We start from the raw sequence: 19967 nt of genomic DNA, 5'->3' as shown, positions 1-19967 counted from the left end.
CCTCTGCAATGTGTAGTTTTGGAATCTGTCATTTCTTTTAGCTTGTAAGGGCTATTTTATTTTTTATTATGTGTAAGCATATGTTTCTGTATGGAAGTGTACCTGTGTGACGGGTGTGCATCTGAGTGCAGCTGACTGCAGTCCAGTGAAGCGAATCCGTTCTTTGTGAGTCACCTGACATGGGAGCTGCGAATCACACTTGTGTCTTCTGCAAAAGGAGTACACACTCTCAGCCACGGAGCCCTCTTTCCAGCTCCTGGTATTTTCTCAGTTGACACCAGAGGGTCCTACCGAGTTCTCCTGTGATGACTGATGTTGTGTGCTTGTCTTGGATGTTGGCCCTAGACTCCTTGGTGTTAAGACCAGGACTCTTTGTTGCCTGCTTCTTTGTATACCAGGAAAGCTGAACAGCAAGTTTCTGGGAATTTTCCATCTGCATCTTTTCTCTTGGCACAGGAGCACTGAGATTATAGGTGTAAACTACCATGCAGCTTTCCAAAGGGTCCTGCGGATTTGAACTCCTGTCCTCACACTTGCTCAGCAAGTGCTTTGCCCATTGACCTATCTCTCCAGCCCTTCAGTGAGAGTTTTGCATCATTTCATCAGGTAACACCTCTGATGTGATTGAGGGTCCTGAGTTTGTTAAGAAATCTGTTTCCACTACACTTTGACTTTGGACAAAATGAGGTTTGCACTGAAATATACAACCTATGAGCTGTATGCTTGTTGGTGACATTGCTAAGCCTAGACTAAGCATTGCTTTCTCTCATCTTGAAGTAAAAGTCTTCAAATCCCATGGAAATTGCAGTGTCTTTTTGTATTAGGTTCCATAACTGAACTGCCAAGTATCCACTATGGAAAAATTGAGGGCACAATAATAGACTTGTTGGTGCCTCTAGTGTTGTTCATGGTGGGCCTTAAACTATAAAATGTTTGAACTGAGCAAACATGGCATTTCTACAATAAGTTTTTCATATGCCCTGAGTCTGGAAATTTTCAATAACCACATTCAGCATCTTCATATCCCATGATTATTTTTGTTGTAGTTTGGTTTTATATAGAAGATTTATGTTTCTTCCTATATGTACTATACTGTACTTATCTAGGTCACCTTTTGTTCATTCTCTTACTTGCCTTAGGGTACTGTCTTGCTGAAGCCTTTTTCTGATAAAGCAATATTGGCATCAGGTATAAGGTAGTAGCAATTTGTGAAGTAATGGTTAAACCTACCATTATTTAAAGGTTAGCATCCTTAAAGAGTGTCTGGAATGATACCCATTCCCTATGTCTGCTTCTGGGAACCAGAACTTAGTGTTGAAAGTTGACTGCAAATGCCAGCCTGCATTTCAGAGCTCTGAGGACAGATGTGTGTGATTGCTGCCTGTGTTTCAGATCTCTGAGGACAGTTGTGTTGGCTTGCTACACACAGCTCCCTGAAGTGCAGTACTTTCTGCTGATTCAATAGAAGAATGTGAATCTGAACAGCAGATCCAAGAATTTTCATTAGAATAAAGGAAATAACCTGCATTATTGTAACCTGAATGTTACATCTTTTGAGTAATGTCTGAAAGTTTTGGGGCCGGATTGACACTTTCGGATCTAGAAGCCCACTTTGGGATTCATATTTTGGGATCTGGAAGTATTGAAGGAGAAAACCAAGCAGAGGATAACATACCAAGAACCTGTGGATCAGCTGTGATTCTGAACATGTTTCTAGGATGATCCTTCAACACTTGACTGCTTTCACCCATGGTACAGCATATTGCTGTAGCAAATGCTTCTAGATATAGAAATAGTGCTGATTGTACCTGGAAATATAAAGTGGCTCATTATCTAACTGTTCTCTCCAAAACTTTACAATCTAATTTAGAATAGAAAGCCTCTGATTCCATAGCAGAAAATGTGAAAACAGAAGCCCAACTAACCTACAGATTGGAAGACAACCCAAAAGACTCAGTGTCACTTGAATCTGAGACAGAAGGGTTACTCTAAAATGTTTAAATGTGGGTCAAAAATGAAGAAAGGAGTATCACCACTGAACCCCACTTGTCAGTGTTTTAAAATAGTAGACCATTCTTCTAAGGGAGAAACATCAAATGCAACCATCTTCTGCTTTATTTTTGCAATCCTCTACCAATGTACTTTGTGAAGTACAGAACTTCACTCAATTCCTCAGTTAAGCACCCTGGTGTGTAGTAATTCCCGGAGGTTTTATTTATTGCTGGGAAATATGCAATTTTATGATCGAAAGGGACTTGTGTCAAGTGTCTGAAGTCTCCATTTATGGGGCTTTTACAGATTACTTGTTAGTGTCTTCAGTGAATCCTGCCCTTCTAGAAGATTATATTCTTTACTCCTTGGACTGCTGACTTATGATGTGTAGCCAACAGAATGCAGAGGTGCTGGCTAAGAAAAAGATGTAGTTATTCCTTCCAGAGGCTTTTATTTATTCATTGTAAGGATGTGGCAAATTCAATTAGTAATGTTGCAAATACTGTTGAAAATCCCATGTCTGGATTGCTGTGCAGGAGAAAGAGCCAAAGAAAGGCTGTGATAGTTAAGGAGAGGTGCTAAGTGGAAAGCTCATTCAGTGGTCATTGGGTATATCAAATTCCAAGATAAATAAGAGAAAATTTTGAAGTTCTAGGTGCTATAAAAGATGAGTTATGATTTCTTTAAAGCTTATTTCTGGCTATTGGATTCTCCCCCCAGACAATGGAGGAGCTCCATAATCTGGCACATGGAGTGAGAGCCCAAAGCTCCACATTCTCACTGCATCCTGTTGGTTGGTTGGTTGGATGGTTGGTTAATTAGTTAGTTGGGTCATTAGTTGATTGGTTGCTCAGTTGTTTGTTAGTTGTTATTTGAGTCACTACTCATGAAAAATTTAATAACAGAATTGAACCTATTCTGAGGTCCAAGGAAGTACTGTAAATGAAGTCCTTTCCCAGGACCAGGTTTTGGGGGAAACTTTAGACTAACCAAGCATACATTGTGATAAATGGCTAATATAATGTGCATAGGATGTTGAGTGGAGACTGGGGCAGGGAGACTTTCTCATAAGACTGTGACAAGACTTTCTGAGAAGAAACTATTTGTAGTGAATGGTCAAAGCATAGGAAGCTAGCCATGCACGGTTCTGGAAAGACAGGCCCCTTCACAAGGCCCTGGGCCATGTAATAGCTTATTTTGTTTGGGATGTGTTTATGAGGCTGAATAAACTCCAGTATGGTAGGAGTTCAGTGAACTACAACCAGAGATGAGATGAGTTTGGTGATATGGTCACAGGTTATATTTTTCTGAGTTTTGGAACTCACAGTAAAAAGTTAGCAACTCAAACAGCCACCAGAGTATTTAAAACCACAAAGAAGTGTGTTTTGACCAATGTAAATATATCTTACTTCCAATAAGGAGTTTGTTTCGATTATAAATAGATGTTTCTAGACTTAGGCTACAAGCATGACAGCAGAGATGTACAGACATATTTGAAGTATATTCAAGAGCTAGACATGCTAGGATTTGCTGCAGGATTAAGTTTCAGGAAATGGTTACCGTGGAAATTCTCAGCTTTGTTCAAAATTCCATTCAAAGTTAAAGAATGTTGAGGAAAGTTGAAGCCTGAATTTCTTTGTACCTTTTCTCTTCCATGTCATTGCATAGAACTGAGTTACACAGGATGTGTTTTGATAATATGTTAGTTTGCAGACTGCATTAGTAGAATACATTAGTTGGTATACACTCTTCCATGGTCTAGGTTATCTGTAGTTATACGAAAGTATATTTTCAGGGTCTGATGGCATGCTTCAGAAGGGAAAAATGTGGTTAGACCAATTTCCTCAATCCAAATGAGATTCTAGCACACTCCCAACCATTCCTCAGAGCTGCCCAACCAGGCACTCACATTTCAAAACACATTATATACTCAAGTGATTTAATGTAATTTAATTTAGTGAGCTATTTAATTTACTTTGTTCAAGTGCAATATCTCCCCCAATTTAATGTCCTTATACAGGTAGACCAATGACTCCAGTCTGTTGGCAATATTGTGAATTTCTGGTTGCTGTTAAGTGAGTTTGTTCCTTTGCCTTCTCAGCAAAGAGTGATAAACAGAAAGTGTGATAAACAGTTTTCGTATCCTCAAAGCTTGTATATAAGTATTGATAAATATTGGGCTGAGAGCTGATTAACTTATGGCCTTAGAACAGTCTCTTGAGGATGACATAATTTCACAAATATTTATTCTTTTCCACCTGGGCACTCAGCTTCTCATATGTCCACCTAATTATTTTATCATTTCATAAGTAACCAGAGATGTTATCAAATATTGCTCAATGAAAATTTACCATATTCTTCATATCTAAAATCTAACTTAATTCTGACTCTGTTGAAATGAATTTATATCTAATTTATTTAATTTATCATCAGTTTATAATGTTCCTTGGCCAAATAGCCTTACATATTCTCTAAAGTCATCAGGAATGAGTCTCTGTTACACAACAGTATGGATAACACAGATTATACATATATTGGTGAAAACAAGGTGTGTATTATATATGTCTAGCATTTTGATAACATTTCTTCTCTGTGAACTCAAGAATCAAATAGCATGTTTGTGGCTAATATCCACCCTCTTTTATTGTATACAACAGAAAAGCTACTTTCCCTAACCTTGTTAATTTTTGAAAGCCCTGACTTATTTGTATATTTGACTATTAGATGATATTCCTGTAAATTTAACTCAATTTAACACATGAGATTTCACCATAAATTTTTGTCTTTATAAGTCAGGAAATGAAAACTTATTTTAAATGATGAGAGACAGCAAGTGACTACATGAAGAAGGATAAATGGGAGAATTCAGTATTTATTTATTAATTTATTTAGAGACAGGGCTTGTCTGTGTAGCATTAGAGCCTGTCCTGGAATGCAGTCTATAGAACCAGGCTTGCCTGGAACTCACAGAGATCCACCTGCCTCCACTTCCTGGGTGCTGAGATTAAAGGCATGCTCCACTGCCACCCAGCTAAGTATATATTTATTATAGTATATTATATATATATATATGTATATATACATATATAATTATATATATGTATATTAGAAAATCCCTACTTAACTAGAGTTCTTTGTATAAATTTGATAATTTAATATCATTTATGATAAAGACTATATGTCTAAAATCTGACAGGTATACTTTTTTGTTTTCTTATTCTTTTAGGTAATGGAATGAAAGACTACTAGTAAAAATAAGATTGCTAGGAAAACTTATTTTCTAATGGATATGATAAAATATGATCTCTAGGAGAAAAAGTGGGTCCTTTTATGTTTCAAATGGAATTTAACATCCTCTCTTCATCTCTTTGTGTTATTCTTTGACAATATTGTATGTATCTATTTTGAATTAGGGCACTGTTGTCCCCTCTCTGGCCTCCTGTCTCCTGATGAAACTCTACTTCTTCTGAATAACCCTCTCCTACTTTAATGTCTGGTTTTATTATTTTTTTTAGGCTCACTGAGTTTAATGATGGCTTCTTGAATGAGGTTGAGCCTAGTCTACTTAATGGAGCATAGGCAAATCATCAGTGGATACAAGACAAGCACTCATTACCTGCACAGCGTCTCTCACTCGCCCCCATCCTCAGGCATGAAGAGATGGTGATGTGTCCATTCTTGTACAGGTCTTTACAGTGAGTTCGTGAGCTCAGTGGCTTTGTCATGTCCAATTTACCCAGTTTTATAACACTCTTTCCCAACCTCTAGTTCTTACAGTCCCTTCAGTCCTCTTCTATAATATTCCCTGAGTCTGGGATAGTGTATTATAGAGATGTCCAGTTTATAGTTCAGAACTCAACTTTGATGAGGTATGAATCTCCCCTGATAAAATGGAGCTTCACTGACCAAGGCTGAGAAACACTGATCTTCGGGTTTAGACAGGAATATTAAGAAGACAGTGTGGAAAACATGACTGAAGAGAAAAGAGCAAACCACAAAGATGAAAACTGTAAAGAGAAAGACTGGCAACATTTTTCTTCACCAGCAAATAGTGGTGGGTAGCCTCTGAGGACTGAGGTCACTGTGACCTCAGTCCTCAGAGGCTACCAGGTGTCAGTGGTCTGAATCTCCCAAGATTCACAGCATGCAATCAGTGGCATGCATAGTGATATGAGGGAGAGAGAGAGCATCGACACAGAACAAAAGCAGGAGGCGGGTATAGGAGAAGCATTCATGTTTACAGTTGACCATCAGGGCTTTAATGGGAAAGTCGTGGCCTGTCACATTTCTTCATTAGGATTGTATGTAACTGACAATAGAAATATGTTTATTTAAAATCATGCCACATTCTGCTTCTATGCTTTGATGTTATGAGTCATACAAGTGTGTGCTTGTCAATCTTAGGAAACAGGATATCCATGAGCTTAAAATGCCTATTTATTTGTATTTCTAACAAAAATAGTGATTATTGTTGCACATGAAAATAAATTGTCTCAGATTAACAAGTGAAAGACTTTTCACTGAAGCAATAAACACAGAGGAAAAGCACAAAGTGCCTGCCTTGAACAGCCAGGTGTCATTGTGTTGTCACTTACTGCTGGGGACAAGTGACTTTCAATCCATAAATCAGAGAATGTCACAGCAAAATTTAAAAATATTGAGAGTCAAACTCACTATGTACCCAAGGGTTTCCTTGAAACTCTGATTCCCCCTACTTCTACCTGGAGTGCTGAGTTTGCACTGTGTAACCATGCCCACATGAAAGACCAGATTTAACTACAAATGCCTGTATTGCATGGTGTGGGTCATATGATGGAAAAGTAAACAGGGTATGGGACAGTGTCAGGTAGAATGAATATGTAAGGCTTTTCCAGTTATTAGACACTAACTGACTTCTTTTAGTTGGAGGTGATGCCATTTGCATTAAGCAGGGGATGAGTCCTGATTAATCTGGAAAAAAAGATACGGCTTTACTCTTTTGAACTAATGCATTTCTGAGACTTTACACAGTAAATGAGCACAGATGATATCTGTTCAGGATATTAAATGATGGCAAGAGTGACAGGGAATGTCCTTCTGTATGCTGTGAATGTATGTTTCTCTTATTGGTTGGTGAATACAGCTATTTAGCAAATGGGCAGGCAGGATGTAGCCAGGTAGGACTACCAGGCTAGGAGAATTATGAGAAGAGGAATGCAGAGAGTAACCAGGGAGATGCCATTTAGCCACCGAAGGAGTAACATCCCAGAGCCTTACGGGTAAGCCACAGCCTCATGGCAAAACATAGTTTAGTTAGAAATGAGTTAAAAATTAAGAAAGAGCTATCCAATAAGAAGTGTGAGCCATCAGCAGAACAGTTTAATTATAATAAACCTTCGTGTGTTTATTTGGGGGCTAAACAGCTGCAGGACAGGACAGAAACTCCATGTACACAATAATCCGTGAAGTGCATAAAACAATGGCAAATCATAAGTACTATATAGGTTTTCCATAGCATTTCTAAAACACAAATGGCTCATACTATCTGAATGTAAGTTCACAGGCCTTCAGAATTTAGTGTTACTTATCAGAGAAGGCATAACATCCTGAAAAATTTCAATATGACATATGCTGGGGCAAGTGAAATATCTCAGTAGGTAAAGGTGCTTGCCACTGAGCCCAACATCTTAACTTTGATTCCTGTGAACTACATTGTGGAAGAGAGAACCAACTCTCTCCAAAATTGTACTGTGACCTCCACATGTGTACCGTGACGCACATGTACACACACACACACACACACACACACACACACACACACACACACACTGATCACAACAGATTTTATAAAGCACAGTATCTCTTTGCTGAGACATATATTGTTAACAATCTACTAATATGGATATTTTTATTTTGTTTTGTTTCTGTTTTTACAATGACATCAATTTTGTTCTAGCCATCCTCCCTACTTTGTCCCAACTGCATCCCTCAATTGCTCCTTTGAATAAGTGGGCTACCAATGAGATCATATTAGAAGTTTCTGTGGGGACATTCATTTAGAAACACAACCTGTGCCCTAGCATTGTTTTTCCATCTCCATCTGTCTGAGACGAGCATTGATACCATGTTCCAGGGTGGAAGCTGTGCAGATACAGAAAGAGTGATGACGAGGGCTTTCCCTGATACTGGGTTCTGGGGAGACCTGCAGAAATCTGTAAGTGCCCTGCATCATCTGTGAAGACGAGAAGATTGCACAGTGTTGTCAACACCTCACCCATGCATTCATGAAACAGTTTACATTCGACATCACTCCTAGTCTCCAAGAATCTTTCTTCTGATGCTCTATTTTTTCCCCACACATATGTGGTCTGATTTTACTAAAAGGCTTTTCCCTTTCCAAGGTTCATCTTATATTACTGTCTGTTTTCCTATTCATAGTACATTAAGTATTCTGTAAGGTAATTTTGCATCCTTCCTTTCTTTCACTGAACCACCCTCAGGCTTTATGACAAAATACCTTGTGTCTATTATTTATTGTCACTGCCCTTTCCTTCCACTGCCTTTATAGAATTACCCCAGGGTATCGCCATCTGTTCCTGTGGGATTGCTTAGCAAAGGGATAAACAATGGTGCTTTTAAAGTTTTCTTTATGGTACTTGTCTTGCAGACTTTTAGAAATTATATAGCTTTGCCACACATGATAAGGATCTTTGAGAATTCTGAAACATTTGATATCATCCATTGTGGTTCATTTTTATTATCAACTTGACACAATCTAGAATCAGCTGGAAGAAAATTCCCATGGAGATTTTCTCAATCGGCTTGGCCTGTGGGTGTGTCTGTGGGGCTGGTGTCTTGGTTAGGTTGAAGCACAAAGGCATGTGTACCATAATTGGCGCCGTTCCTTAAGAAGAGGACTCTGAGCTAAAACACTAGTGGAGAAAGTTAACTCGGCAAAGCATTTATGCATTGATTTCATGCTGTTTGCCCTTGACTGTAAATATAACATGACTAGCTGCTTCTTCAAGTTCCTGCTGCCTTTACTGCTCCCTCATGGTGGACTGGAACCTGGAATTGGAAGGTAAAGCCTTTGTCAAGCTGTTCTGTCAGCAACAAGAAGTGACTCATCAACACCTTTATTTTGTTTTCACAGATGAGATGCACTCCTGCTGACTTTAAACATTCTGCTGACTACAGAAAACACATTTCCTGTCTTTCATACGAATTAAAATCAAAAGATATTGACAGAAAACCACAAACACCAAGCCATCCCATTCAGAAAGGTTGGTATGTTTCAATGTGAACAAAACAAAGCAATAAGAAATTTGGCACACTGATTTTGAACTATAAACACTGGACTCAAAAATACATGTTGAGACATTTGACAAAATGTACATCAATTGGAGTTTGAAGAAGTCTTCATGGGCAGGAGCACTTTTTCTCTTCTAGAACTGGATTCTAGCTATCCCATCTCACTGCTGCAGGAACTTGCAGCCCGAGGGGAATCTGATGCCCTCTTTTGGTCTCGGCAGGCACCGTACACCCTTGCCATTTTATTTGGTAAAAACAGCTGGTTAACTCTATCCAGAGCTGAGAGTTTTATGACTGAATCTATAGTCTGTTTCTTTTAACTTGGGATCTGATTATTTTTCTGTACAAACACATCACATCATTTTTAATAAAAACTTGTTTTGCTTCTTCTTTTACGGAAAGTTTTCTAAAACTACCCCCCCCCCTTTGCTGAGATAAACACTGTTTTCCCAATTGTCTCTTTCATTGAAGAATTGTGTAAACTCACTGTACTGCCCAGGCCAGCCAGGCTTCATGTCCTAGACTCAAGTGATTCCTCAATGTCAACTTTCTACCTGGCACTGTACTTGTATACTATTGTGTCCAGGCTCAGAAAGTGGCAATTTTGATTATTTTAAATTTACTTTCATTTTCATTTTTTATATGTTTTGGTGATTTGTAGGTATATATGTCTTGCACCACTTGCATGCCTGGAACCCACAGACATCAGAAGAGGTTGTAGTGTTCTAGAAAGACTTATATAAATCAAAATACTCTACTCTACATGGCCTCTTAAGTGCTGGTCTTACAATTGTTGTCTTCTTGCTTGAATAATAGTTGGGCATCTAGCTGCAGAGAAGGAGGAGTGATAAGCAAAGAGGTCCAGACCAGGCTGGTGAAACCCACAGAAACAGCTGGCCTGAACAAGGGGGAGGTCTTGGTCCTCCACTGATAGCTGGGAAACCAGAATAGGACTGATCCAGACCCCATGAATATGGATGTCAGTGAGGAGACCTTGAAAATCTATGGGGCCTCTTGTAGTGGATCAGTACTTTTCCCTAGCATAGGTATGGACTTTGGGAGCCCATTCCACATAGAGGGATACTCCCTGAGCCAAGACACACGGGGTGGGCCTAGGCATCATGATGAGTACCTTCCTGTATCCAATATGTTAACATGGAGGGGTTGAATCATCCTTGTGGGATCCCATCATCTTTTCTGAGCCTTCAGAAATTGAATTAGGTCAGATTATTCCTTTCCTTGGTAATTTTTTGTGGGTAGTTTCCCTTCTTCTTTGGATGCTTATTTGTCTAAAGGTCTCTAAATACCTTAAGATATTTGTTTTAGCGGATTATTTGTTTTCTTGATATCTACTTTTTGAGTTCTTTATATATTTTAGATATTAGCCATTTACTGGATGTGTTATTGGTAAAAATCTTTCCCATCCTGTAGGCTTATACTTTGTTAGAATGAATGTCTTCTTTGCTGTGCAGAAACTTTTCAGTTTCATGAGGTCCTATTTATTAATCATTGATCTTAGTGCCTGTGCTGTTGGTATACTGTAGTATACACAATAGTCCTCTCCTTGCCAATTTCTTTAAAGGCTGTTTGTAATGCTAAGTCTTTTCACCAACCCGCCTGAGTTCTGCCCACCATGTTCAGGCCCCACATAACACACAGAGAATTATGTAGGTACAAATGCTGCTGGCTAGTTGACTAGGATTTCTTATGTGCTAGCTCAGTCTTAATTATCATTAATCTATATATCTTATAAGACTTAACTTATCGAGGAGGAGGAAGAACCTCTTCCCAGGATCACATGGCAGCTCTGCAGAGACAAGGAGGAAGAGCAAGAGGATGATTTCCTTCTTGTCCCTGCTCTGAGTCTGCCTGCTATGTCACATCCTGCCTTACTACATTTCCCAGAATCCTCCTTGACTCCTAGTCCCACCTATCTTGCTTTCCTATTGGCCAACAGTGCTTTATGTATCAACCAATAAGACAAACATACACACAGAAGGACCTCCCCATCATCTCCTCTTTTCTGTCTCAATAAAAAGAAGGGTTTTCATTACCATTTATAACCAACCTTATTTAAATAAAAACAAACATTTATAAACAATATTTGGGAATTTGGGCATCGTTCATTTCAAACTGCTTCCTGCTGGTTGGGGGTGATCTCCATACCATGGGGATCATGATAAAACACAGAAATCTGGCCGTAGTCATCTATGACAGCATCATCTCAGCTGTTTTGAATGTAGGATCAGTTGGGCCACTGCCTCAGGAGGTCTTGCTTGATCAAACCATATTAGTCTGGAAGGAATACAAAGCTTTTCATTTTCTGTGTAAACAAAAGCAGAAATTCTTTTTCCAAGTAGTCTCTCCTTAGACTTAAATTTTGAAGTCAAAGCATTTTTAAAGTGTATAAGTTGGATTAATTTAGCAGCATATATAATCAAATGTATTTTAGCAGCTGTAACTCTTTCCTTGGCAATCAAATAATTTAAAGACAATATAGTATATAGTATCCAGACTATTTGTGCATTTTCCGTGTTTATATGGCTTTTTTATTAATCTAATTCTTTACTTTTATTTTTTCCTCTTATGAGACAGGGTTTCTCTGTGTAACTTTGGCTGCCCTTGAATTCACTCTGTACAGCAGGCTTGCCTTGAGTCACAGAGATCTGCTTGCCTCTGCCTTCCAAGTGCTGGGATTAAAGGCATGTGCCACCACACCCAGATACTCTAGTTCCTTCTTTCTTTTAAACACATCGTAAACCTTTAGATGTTTTTCGTCATCTGATTCTGTCTTTATTGTAAATCTTTACCATTTTCTGCCCATGCAATCTTTTAGCTATTAAACAGCACTGCCAGAATTAAAATGGTGGCTTTCTTAGCTGCTGTCTTTCCAAGATGGTGGAGGTAACTTTACCACCAGTTGTGAGAGCTGTGCTCACTGTCTTGGTCTATGCTACCACCAAAAAGCATGCTGCTGGCTTGGAGATGTGGTCACTGCCACTGCCAAATACGTGGGGCACGAACCCATGACTCTGAGATTAGGAGTCTCATGCTCTACCAGCTGAGCTACCGGGGCTTCTTAAAAAAGAGCCCTGCAGTTTCTGCTGTTTATGCTGAGCCAGGAAGCCTCTCTTAAAGGAGCCGCTGGAGTCTCTGCTTATCTCTAGCAAACCAGAGCCCACCCGAGAAAATGCTGCTACCAAAAATCGTGCTTTTCTCTGTTCTTTTGCTTCTAAAATCACTTTTTAAGCTTTTGTTAAGTTTACGTGGAAGTTCGTAACACTACCGCCAGCTGCCCGGGTTCTGCCACCACTTGACTAGTTACAGGAAGGCAGCTTGCAGAGCCTGTTGGCTAGTGGCTCATGGTGCCTGGTGGCAAGTGGCTTGCATCAACTGGCATCTCACGGTGGTGAGAGTGCCGAATCCTAACCCCTGGAACTCTCAGAGCACTGCAGGCCATCTCAGGAGTGCCCAGGCCACCCTCAAGTGCACAGGACAGTGCCGGCATATGGAAGCTGCTCAGATGCCGTGCAGAGGCTTGACAGGGCTGGCTGTGGCAGCAGGTTCTTTGCTTCCACTGGGAACCTGGGGCGTGGGGTGATCCCACTTCTGACATCATTCTGTTATGATAAGTCTTTCTGTTGAAGCCACCGGAGCCCTGCCACCACATGGGTGCTTTCCACCAGGTCACCTGAGTCCTGCCCCCTGCCACGTTAAGGTCTCAAGTAACACACAGAGACTTATTTTAGGTACAAATGCTGCTGGCCAATTGACTAGGATTTCTCTATGCATCTTATAAGACTTAACTTATCAAGGATGCCTTCCGCTGGTGTCCTCTTCCTGGGATCTCATGGTGGCTCCACAGAGAGAAGGAGGAAGAGCAAAAGGATGATTTCCTTCTTGTCCCTCCTTATATTCTGAGTCTGCCTGCTATGTCACATTCTGCCTGGATCTCATTACTACATTTCCCAGAATCCTCCTTGAGTACTGATTTCACCTATCCTGCTTTCCTATTGGCCAGCAGTACCTTATTTATCAGCCAATAAGACAAACATATGCACACAAGGACCTCCCTCATCGCCTGTTCTCCACTTTCTCTTCTGTCAGGTGTAGTATATCTGGTTTTATGTCGAAGTCTTTGATCCATTTGGAGTTGAGTTTTGTTTAGGGTGATATGAGTGGCTGTATTTGGATTCCTCTATGTGTAGCTGTCTAGTTTAACCAGCACCCTCTGTTGAAGTTGCTGTCCTTTTCCCAATTGTGTATTTCTGGCTTCTTCATAAACTATCTTGTATCCATAGGTGTATGGATTTATGTCTAGGTCTTCATTTGATTCCACTGATATAATATATATATATCAGCTGTAAAGAAACCAATTCTCAACTCTGATAGGACGCTCCAGCTGTTGCATAAATGGTATTCCTGAGAGCATGTCGTATTCAGAATGTAAGGTCACAGGGTTAATTATTTGAAGGTCATCTTGACAAAGTGCCTGTGGTCATGTAAACACAGTCTCCAGTTACCTTCCCCATTGCATCCGCACCGTCCATCTTTTCCCAGGTCTACTTCGATTCTGAAGTGAAGTGTCTGAGGAATTTTTGTTTCCATTTTCTGCTTCTAATATTTTCTCTCCAAATTAATCTATCATATCTAACTAATTTCAGCTCACTTGTCTGCACATGATTTTAATAATCCTCTTGCTGTAGCCCTTACTTGTTTGTTTGAATGGTGAACAATAGTTTGGAATCTAATGGCAACTAGATTTCTTCAGATGAACAATTAGAATGCTTGCACATATAACACTAGAAGTCTTCCTTTTAAATTTAGCATTAGAACAAACAATGCTGTGTTTTGTATTTACAGCTATATAATAATTCAGATGTCTTTGCTTGTAATGTTACTGGCAGTAACAGAGAGGGATAAGATCACATGGAAATCAATTGACTATATTTGGAATTATTTTGTAAGTAACCAATATTGCCACAGAGCTCATGCGCTCCATTCTGTTGCCACCTACTGTAAAGTTAGATGGGAATTATGTGAGCCGTCTCTCCACCTGACTGTGAGCAAAAGTGGAGCTCATCACTTCAGAGCACTGCAAAGTTCAGAGCACGTGTGCTCTACTAACACGGTTGTGAGAACCTCCTGACCCACAAGCAACAGCTTCATTTTGCCAAGCTATTTACATTTTATGGTATGTCTGTGTTGCTAGTTGTGAAGAATCTTGTTGTCAAATGCAGAGTCAGTACCACCAAACCGTGAAATACAGTCACATCTGTATAGTCAGTTGTCAGACGTGAGCCAACTGCTGACATGGCTTACCTGCAAAGACAGATGGCAGTCATATGCTTGGAATACCAAATATTTTGTTTTAGTACATGAAAAGCCAGTTATGTGCCAAACATTCTGTAGCCATAAGAAGGTGTCAGAAAACTAAGCACTGCCTATGATTATTGGTACTTGACTGCATGTGGCCACTCACCCTATGGAGCAAAGTGCAGTGTGGGAAAGCTTGTGGCTTGCAAAGTACAGTGTGCTTATATGCTGGGGAAAACTATCTCCTGAGGCTCAAGTGCTAAAGCATTGTCTAATAAAGCCTCTACATAAAGCCCCTTTGAAAATGCTGGCAAGGGTAAGAATTTGTACTGAGCATATGGACTTCTGGTCTATTATTGTTCTGGGTTTACCTCCAAGTAGCTTCTATTCAATTCCTAGAGTTTTGTAATGGCAGTAAGACAATGATGAAGAAAAAAATCTGAACAGTACATATGCCTCAGCAAGAACCTTGGTTGTGATTCCTTCCTAGCATCCTGAGCTGGTAGAATATGGCAGATCAATTACCAGTTGCAATAAGGAGTGGTATCAGCAGAAAACAAGTAGTTTCTAATCCTAACCATACAGAGTTGGGTGGCTTTTTTAGCTTGTACTTGTAGTGCTTATCCAAGTTCCCATGTGAGAACTTGAGGAACAGATAAACAAACTAGAAATTCAGATAGCTCAAAAAGGACTCAGGGAAATCAGAATGGGGGATGTTTAGGAGCTAGTGACACTTGCCAATCTGAGAATCAGAAACAGTTTGTGTGATTTGTGCTGCCCTCTGCTACCTGGGATTTCCCTCTGCTTGTTTACATATAATTAACATGTATGTCTAAGGGGAGGAGGGGCCTGTGAAAGAAGACTTGGATTTTTGGTTTTTATCTTTATAATGTTATGCATACCTGTTGGGAGAGACTGCATAAATACTGAGATTCTGCTGTCCAAGGGACTCTGAGGTAGTCTTTTATCGGCTTGTTAAATGTTTGGACAGGGAAAGCAGCAGGTGGATGGTGGCTAATGGTAATTTTTTAAAATAATTACTCAGATTTTCTTAAATTTTGTTATAGACTTACATGTTAGCTCTAGTTAATAGATCGTGGCTAAAGTCTGTGAGTCACTTCTGGGCTAAGGTAATTGTTCCTCCTTCTAGCATAGGTATAAATTGTCTGAGTTCCTCATTCTAGCATAGGTGTAAAGTGTGTGAGCTCCTGCATGTCTGTGTGCTGGTATTCTCTGATTTCAATACTTAATGAATTTATTATTTTATTTCAAATAAATAATTTACAGTATGCATTACTAGATGTAACACACACACTCGTGCGAGCACACACACACACACACACACACACACACACACACACACACACACACACACAGGATTTCCTTTAGGCTCTTAGTGGTTCATACAGGTAATAAAGCAGATACTGAGGACTGCTGATCCAGGGTGTCTGACACAGTCAAAATCCCACCTTTTATGGGATTTACATTCTACTGACTAAACATTCAATGAACAAATGAGTAAATACAATGATTGTAAGTGGTCATATGTCCTGTGCAGAAGCCATAGAAATGGACTAGAATTTAGAGAAGGGCAGTGGGGTTGTAGGTAACATAAGGAATTTTCTATTTGTCTGTCTATGTTATAGACATAGAACATAGCTAAAGACAAGGAATCCATTCTTTGTCAAAGAGAAATCAACCTCACGAAGATTATTGCAAGGAAAAGGAAGCAACCAAAGCCACAGGTTGAAATCAGAGCTTCAGAGATTTCAGGTGGATGACATGTGCCATCAATACAGGAAATAAAGACTGACAAGAATTGTGTGTATTAGAAGCCCAGGCAGTGCTGTGGTATTCCTTTCTTGTCATACATATTGACAATGCCTTTCAATATACCTTCATCTATATTCATGTCAGAAGAAATTACATTCGTAGTTTCAGAAGTAAATGTGTTTCAAAAATAATATTGTTGAGAACAGCAAGAGTAAAATAGTTCACCATTTACTGGAGAACTTCAGGGAGATTGATAAGTGACTACTTAGTAGAAATAATGGCAGCCTAAAGGTATGGAATGACCTACTCTGAACACTTGAGGGAAAGGGAGGAGTGTGAACACAAAATGCACACCTTCCACTAAAAGAAACCTGAAGGGTATAGCTGCCAAGAGATTTGCTAGAAGAAATGTAAATATAATTTTCTTTTAGGCTAAGAGAAAACAACATCAAATATGTATTGCAAATCCACACAAAAAGTTGCCATGGAGGACTGACCCCAGTAATAGTGAACTACAGTATACCCAGGGAGCCTTCCCCTTTTTCTTGCACTGGTGGTAGAGTGGTGAACTTAGATGACTTCCCCTTTTCTTTTTACCTGATGTAAAAATCAACTGAATCAAACAACAAGCATTGTAAACGTGTTGCTGAACTGTAACCTAGAGGAATTTAATGTAGTTGTTAATCAAGGAGGAAGAAAGCAGAGTGATTCATCACTGGAGTCAAGAGATGAAGTGAAGCAGAACCGTACAAATAGAGGCCGTGGTTCTAACGGCACCAGCATAGCTCTAAAGGCACCGTTGCTCTTCTTTATCACATTCCTAATGTCATTACAGAAAGTAGTGATTACAAACACGCACTGTGTACTTTCTAACTTGTGTAGGCATATGTGAAACTAGCTGTGATGTTTGTGATTTCAGGGAAGTAGGTAATTAAGTTATATTTACTAGAATCATGTAGTAAGCGTGGGTATGAAATTGCTTTTGACATTCATTACAAACTTTACCATATTATAAGAAATATATAGAACAAAATTTAGAAATCACTGAAGGAATTAGAAGGACACTATAGAAATATTCACTTAGTGTAAAATCAAGACAATGAGCGAGAAAAATTAGGAGAACCAATGTGAGACATAGGAGAAAGAAAAAAACTTATCAAAATGAAGTCAAGCATGAGTTGATAGTCTGAGACGGCAAAGATGGCCATATTGGATAAAACATTCCATGTCAATTTTTGAAAGCAGCCATACTTGAGTTTGGGAGGTTTTTATGCTATGTGACTAACCTGCTAGGAAGAGACACGGTGTCTCAACTGACTGTATGTTACAATAAATCTTTCCACCAAAAGCCGCCTGAGCCCCATCGCCACGTGTGAGCTTTACACCAGCCACCCGCCCGAGATAGGCACAAATGAATACACAGAAACTTGTAGTAGGTACAATGCTGCTTGGCCAATGACTAGGATTCTCATCTGTTAGCTTAGTTTTATTATCATAAATCTATATACTTTATAAGACTTATCTTATTGTACGCCTTATTGTCATCCCTCCTTGCCAGTGGATCACATTGTGCCGCTGGAGCAGGAGCCGAGGGGAAAAGAAGGATACTTCCTGTTTCCTGTTTTAGATATGAATCTCCTTGTCATGTCATTTCCTGCCTGGATCATCATTTCTCTACTACATTTCCCAGAATCCTCTTTGACTCCTAGTCCTTGCTTGCCATTGGCCAAACAGTATTTTATTCAACAATCAATAAGATAAACATACAAAGAAGTACATTCCCCATCAGCTATATTATTAGCCTCCAAAGTAAATTGCAAAACAAAGAAAAAAAATGTTACTAGTGATAAAGAGACATATTTACTGATAATCAGTCAACACTTTGGCATCATACAATAAACATTTCACAAATCTTCTAAACGTATGTTCTCAAACTTGTGGAATGCATACACATGAAAACAAAACAGGTTAACATGGTAGTGATAGCCAAGGCTTCTACCCACAGCTGTGTGAGCATCTGCAAGCCACTTATGAGGCTGCACAGTGCACCGTTTGCTATGACCTAAGAATACTACACAACATCTCCCTTCTCCTTTCACAGGCTCCAGCTACTACCACATCGCTATAGCTCACTGGGCTGTTTTGCAATTTTCTGCCTTATGACCTTAATGTAGTTCATCTTTTCTTCTAGGATGTTCATCACTGCCTGTCCTGGCCCTTCTCTTATTCCTTCTCAACATTTTCATTTGAAATTAAGTCACTTTTTCTTAAAATGTCCACCAAAAAGCATCCCTTGACCATCAGTACTCACCGACATTATACTGTTCCTTTTGGGGGGGTATTTAAACAAACCCCTTCAATGAGAGCACAGTCACCCTGGGTCCTCAGGTCTGTAGAAACTGAAACTGTTCAAAACGCCATGTCTTCTCACATATTCCAACTGAATGTCGAAACACAAGGAGGCCATCAAAGACCAGCTTGAGCCAGACGTAGTAGGGTGAGGACATGTCTATCTCATCCTTTTTTGCATTTCAGAAAATTGTCAGATTCTCTCAGGTATGATCCGGTTTGTCAGCCAGTCCTAACTTCCTATTTTAAAAGTAAGGTGTGAATTCAAATTCTTAGACAAAGAATGAGAGGTATGCCAATGCCCCTTTTGCTACCCAGCCAAACAATATTAAGTAATAATTCATTGTTTTATTTTAAGGGTATTCTCTTTAGGCTTCTTCGTAAGGAAAAACTGAAAAAAAAGTAAAATGATTTCACATAATATTTGAATCATGAACCTTTCTAAGGGTAAAGCAATGCAATAAGCTAAAAAAGGCTTCTTTGCAAATGGGCTGGTTTCTATTTTCAGGCCCACAGGCCTCCAATTATTCCTTCCATGATGCGTGTGCCTCATGTCGCTTTGGCAGGGATGGCAGCCTCTCATCGTCCCTCATTTTACCCATGGAGAGCTTAATGGGAAGACCTGGGCTCCTTTATGAGGTCATGAAGAAAACACGCACAGCTTTTACATGGGACGGTTTTTCATTTTATTTTATTTTATTTTTAATTTGGTCAAAAGTGTCATGGCCCGGCATGTCTCAGCCCCAAGACATTGCAGCCATGAGGTTCAGCCTGAGTAGGGGAGCATAGACTTGGAAACTCCTAGCAACCTAACGGCGATAAAGACCAAGAACAGGCATCTTGCCATCTTTAGAGAGCTCTGAGTTCCATGTTTCAAAACTGGAGTCTCTTGTTTATTCACCATCTTCCTGGCTGTTTTCTAATCATGCTTCCAAGGCCATGAGGCCATATCTGTCTCCTTTAGTTGACTCCTCTCTGCTAGAAAGCTCCTAACTCTCTTTCTGTCCTTACTTGCTACTTACAGGCCTCTCCCTTGGCCCAGGCCTATTCAAATGCTTAGTGCTGTAGAGATGCAAACTAAGGGACATTCTCCCTTAGTTTAGGAGAATAGCTGACTTGCTCGAATCTGCAATACAATTCAAGGCAGGAGCTCCTCTTTACTGAAACTGGAGGCTGGACCTTAAGACATTCCATAATGGAACTTTCTTGGTCCCCAAAACAAAAATCACTCTTTGTTAAAAATCGCT

At 39.6% G+C, this 19967-nt stretch overlaps 1 protein-coding gene across 3 annotated transcripts in view; it reads left to right on the top strand.

Annotated features, from left to right (window-relative positions):
- Lrriq3 (leucine rich repeats and IQ motif containing 3) overlaps positions 1 to 19967 on the top strand; it is a 98161-nt gene that overhangs the window by 63404 nt on the left and 14790 nt on the right. For all 3 annotated transcript variants that reach the window (XM_027395196.2, XM_027395194.2, XM_035452044.1), the window contains one exon: positions 9125 to 9254. In XM_027395196.2, the coding sequence (XP_027250997.1) occupies positions 9125 to 9254 (130 nt within the window). The remainder of the gene's footprint in view (positions 1 to 9124; positions 9255 to 19967) is intronic.

The sequence above is a fragment of the Cricetulus griseus genome (assembly GCF_003668045.3).
Source record: "Cricetulus griseus strain 17A/GY chromosome 1 unlocalized genomic scaffold, alternate assembly CriGri-PICRH-1.0 chr1_0, whole genome shotgun sequence".
Lineage (NCBI taxonomy): Eukaryota > Metazoa > Chordata > Mammalia > Rodentia > Cricetidae > Cricetulus > Cricetulus griseus.
The sequence above is the reverse complement of the archived record's forward strand: the minus strand, read 5'-3'. Positions and strand labels throughout refer to the sequence as shown.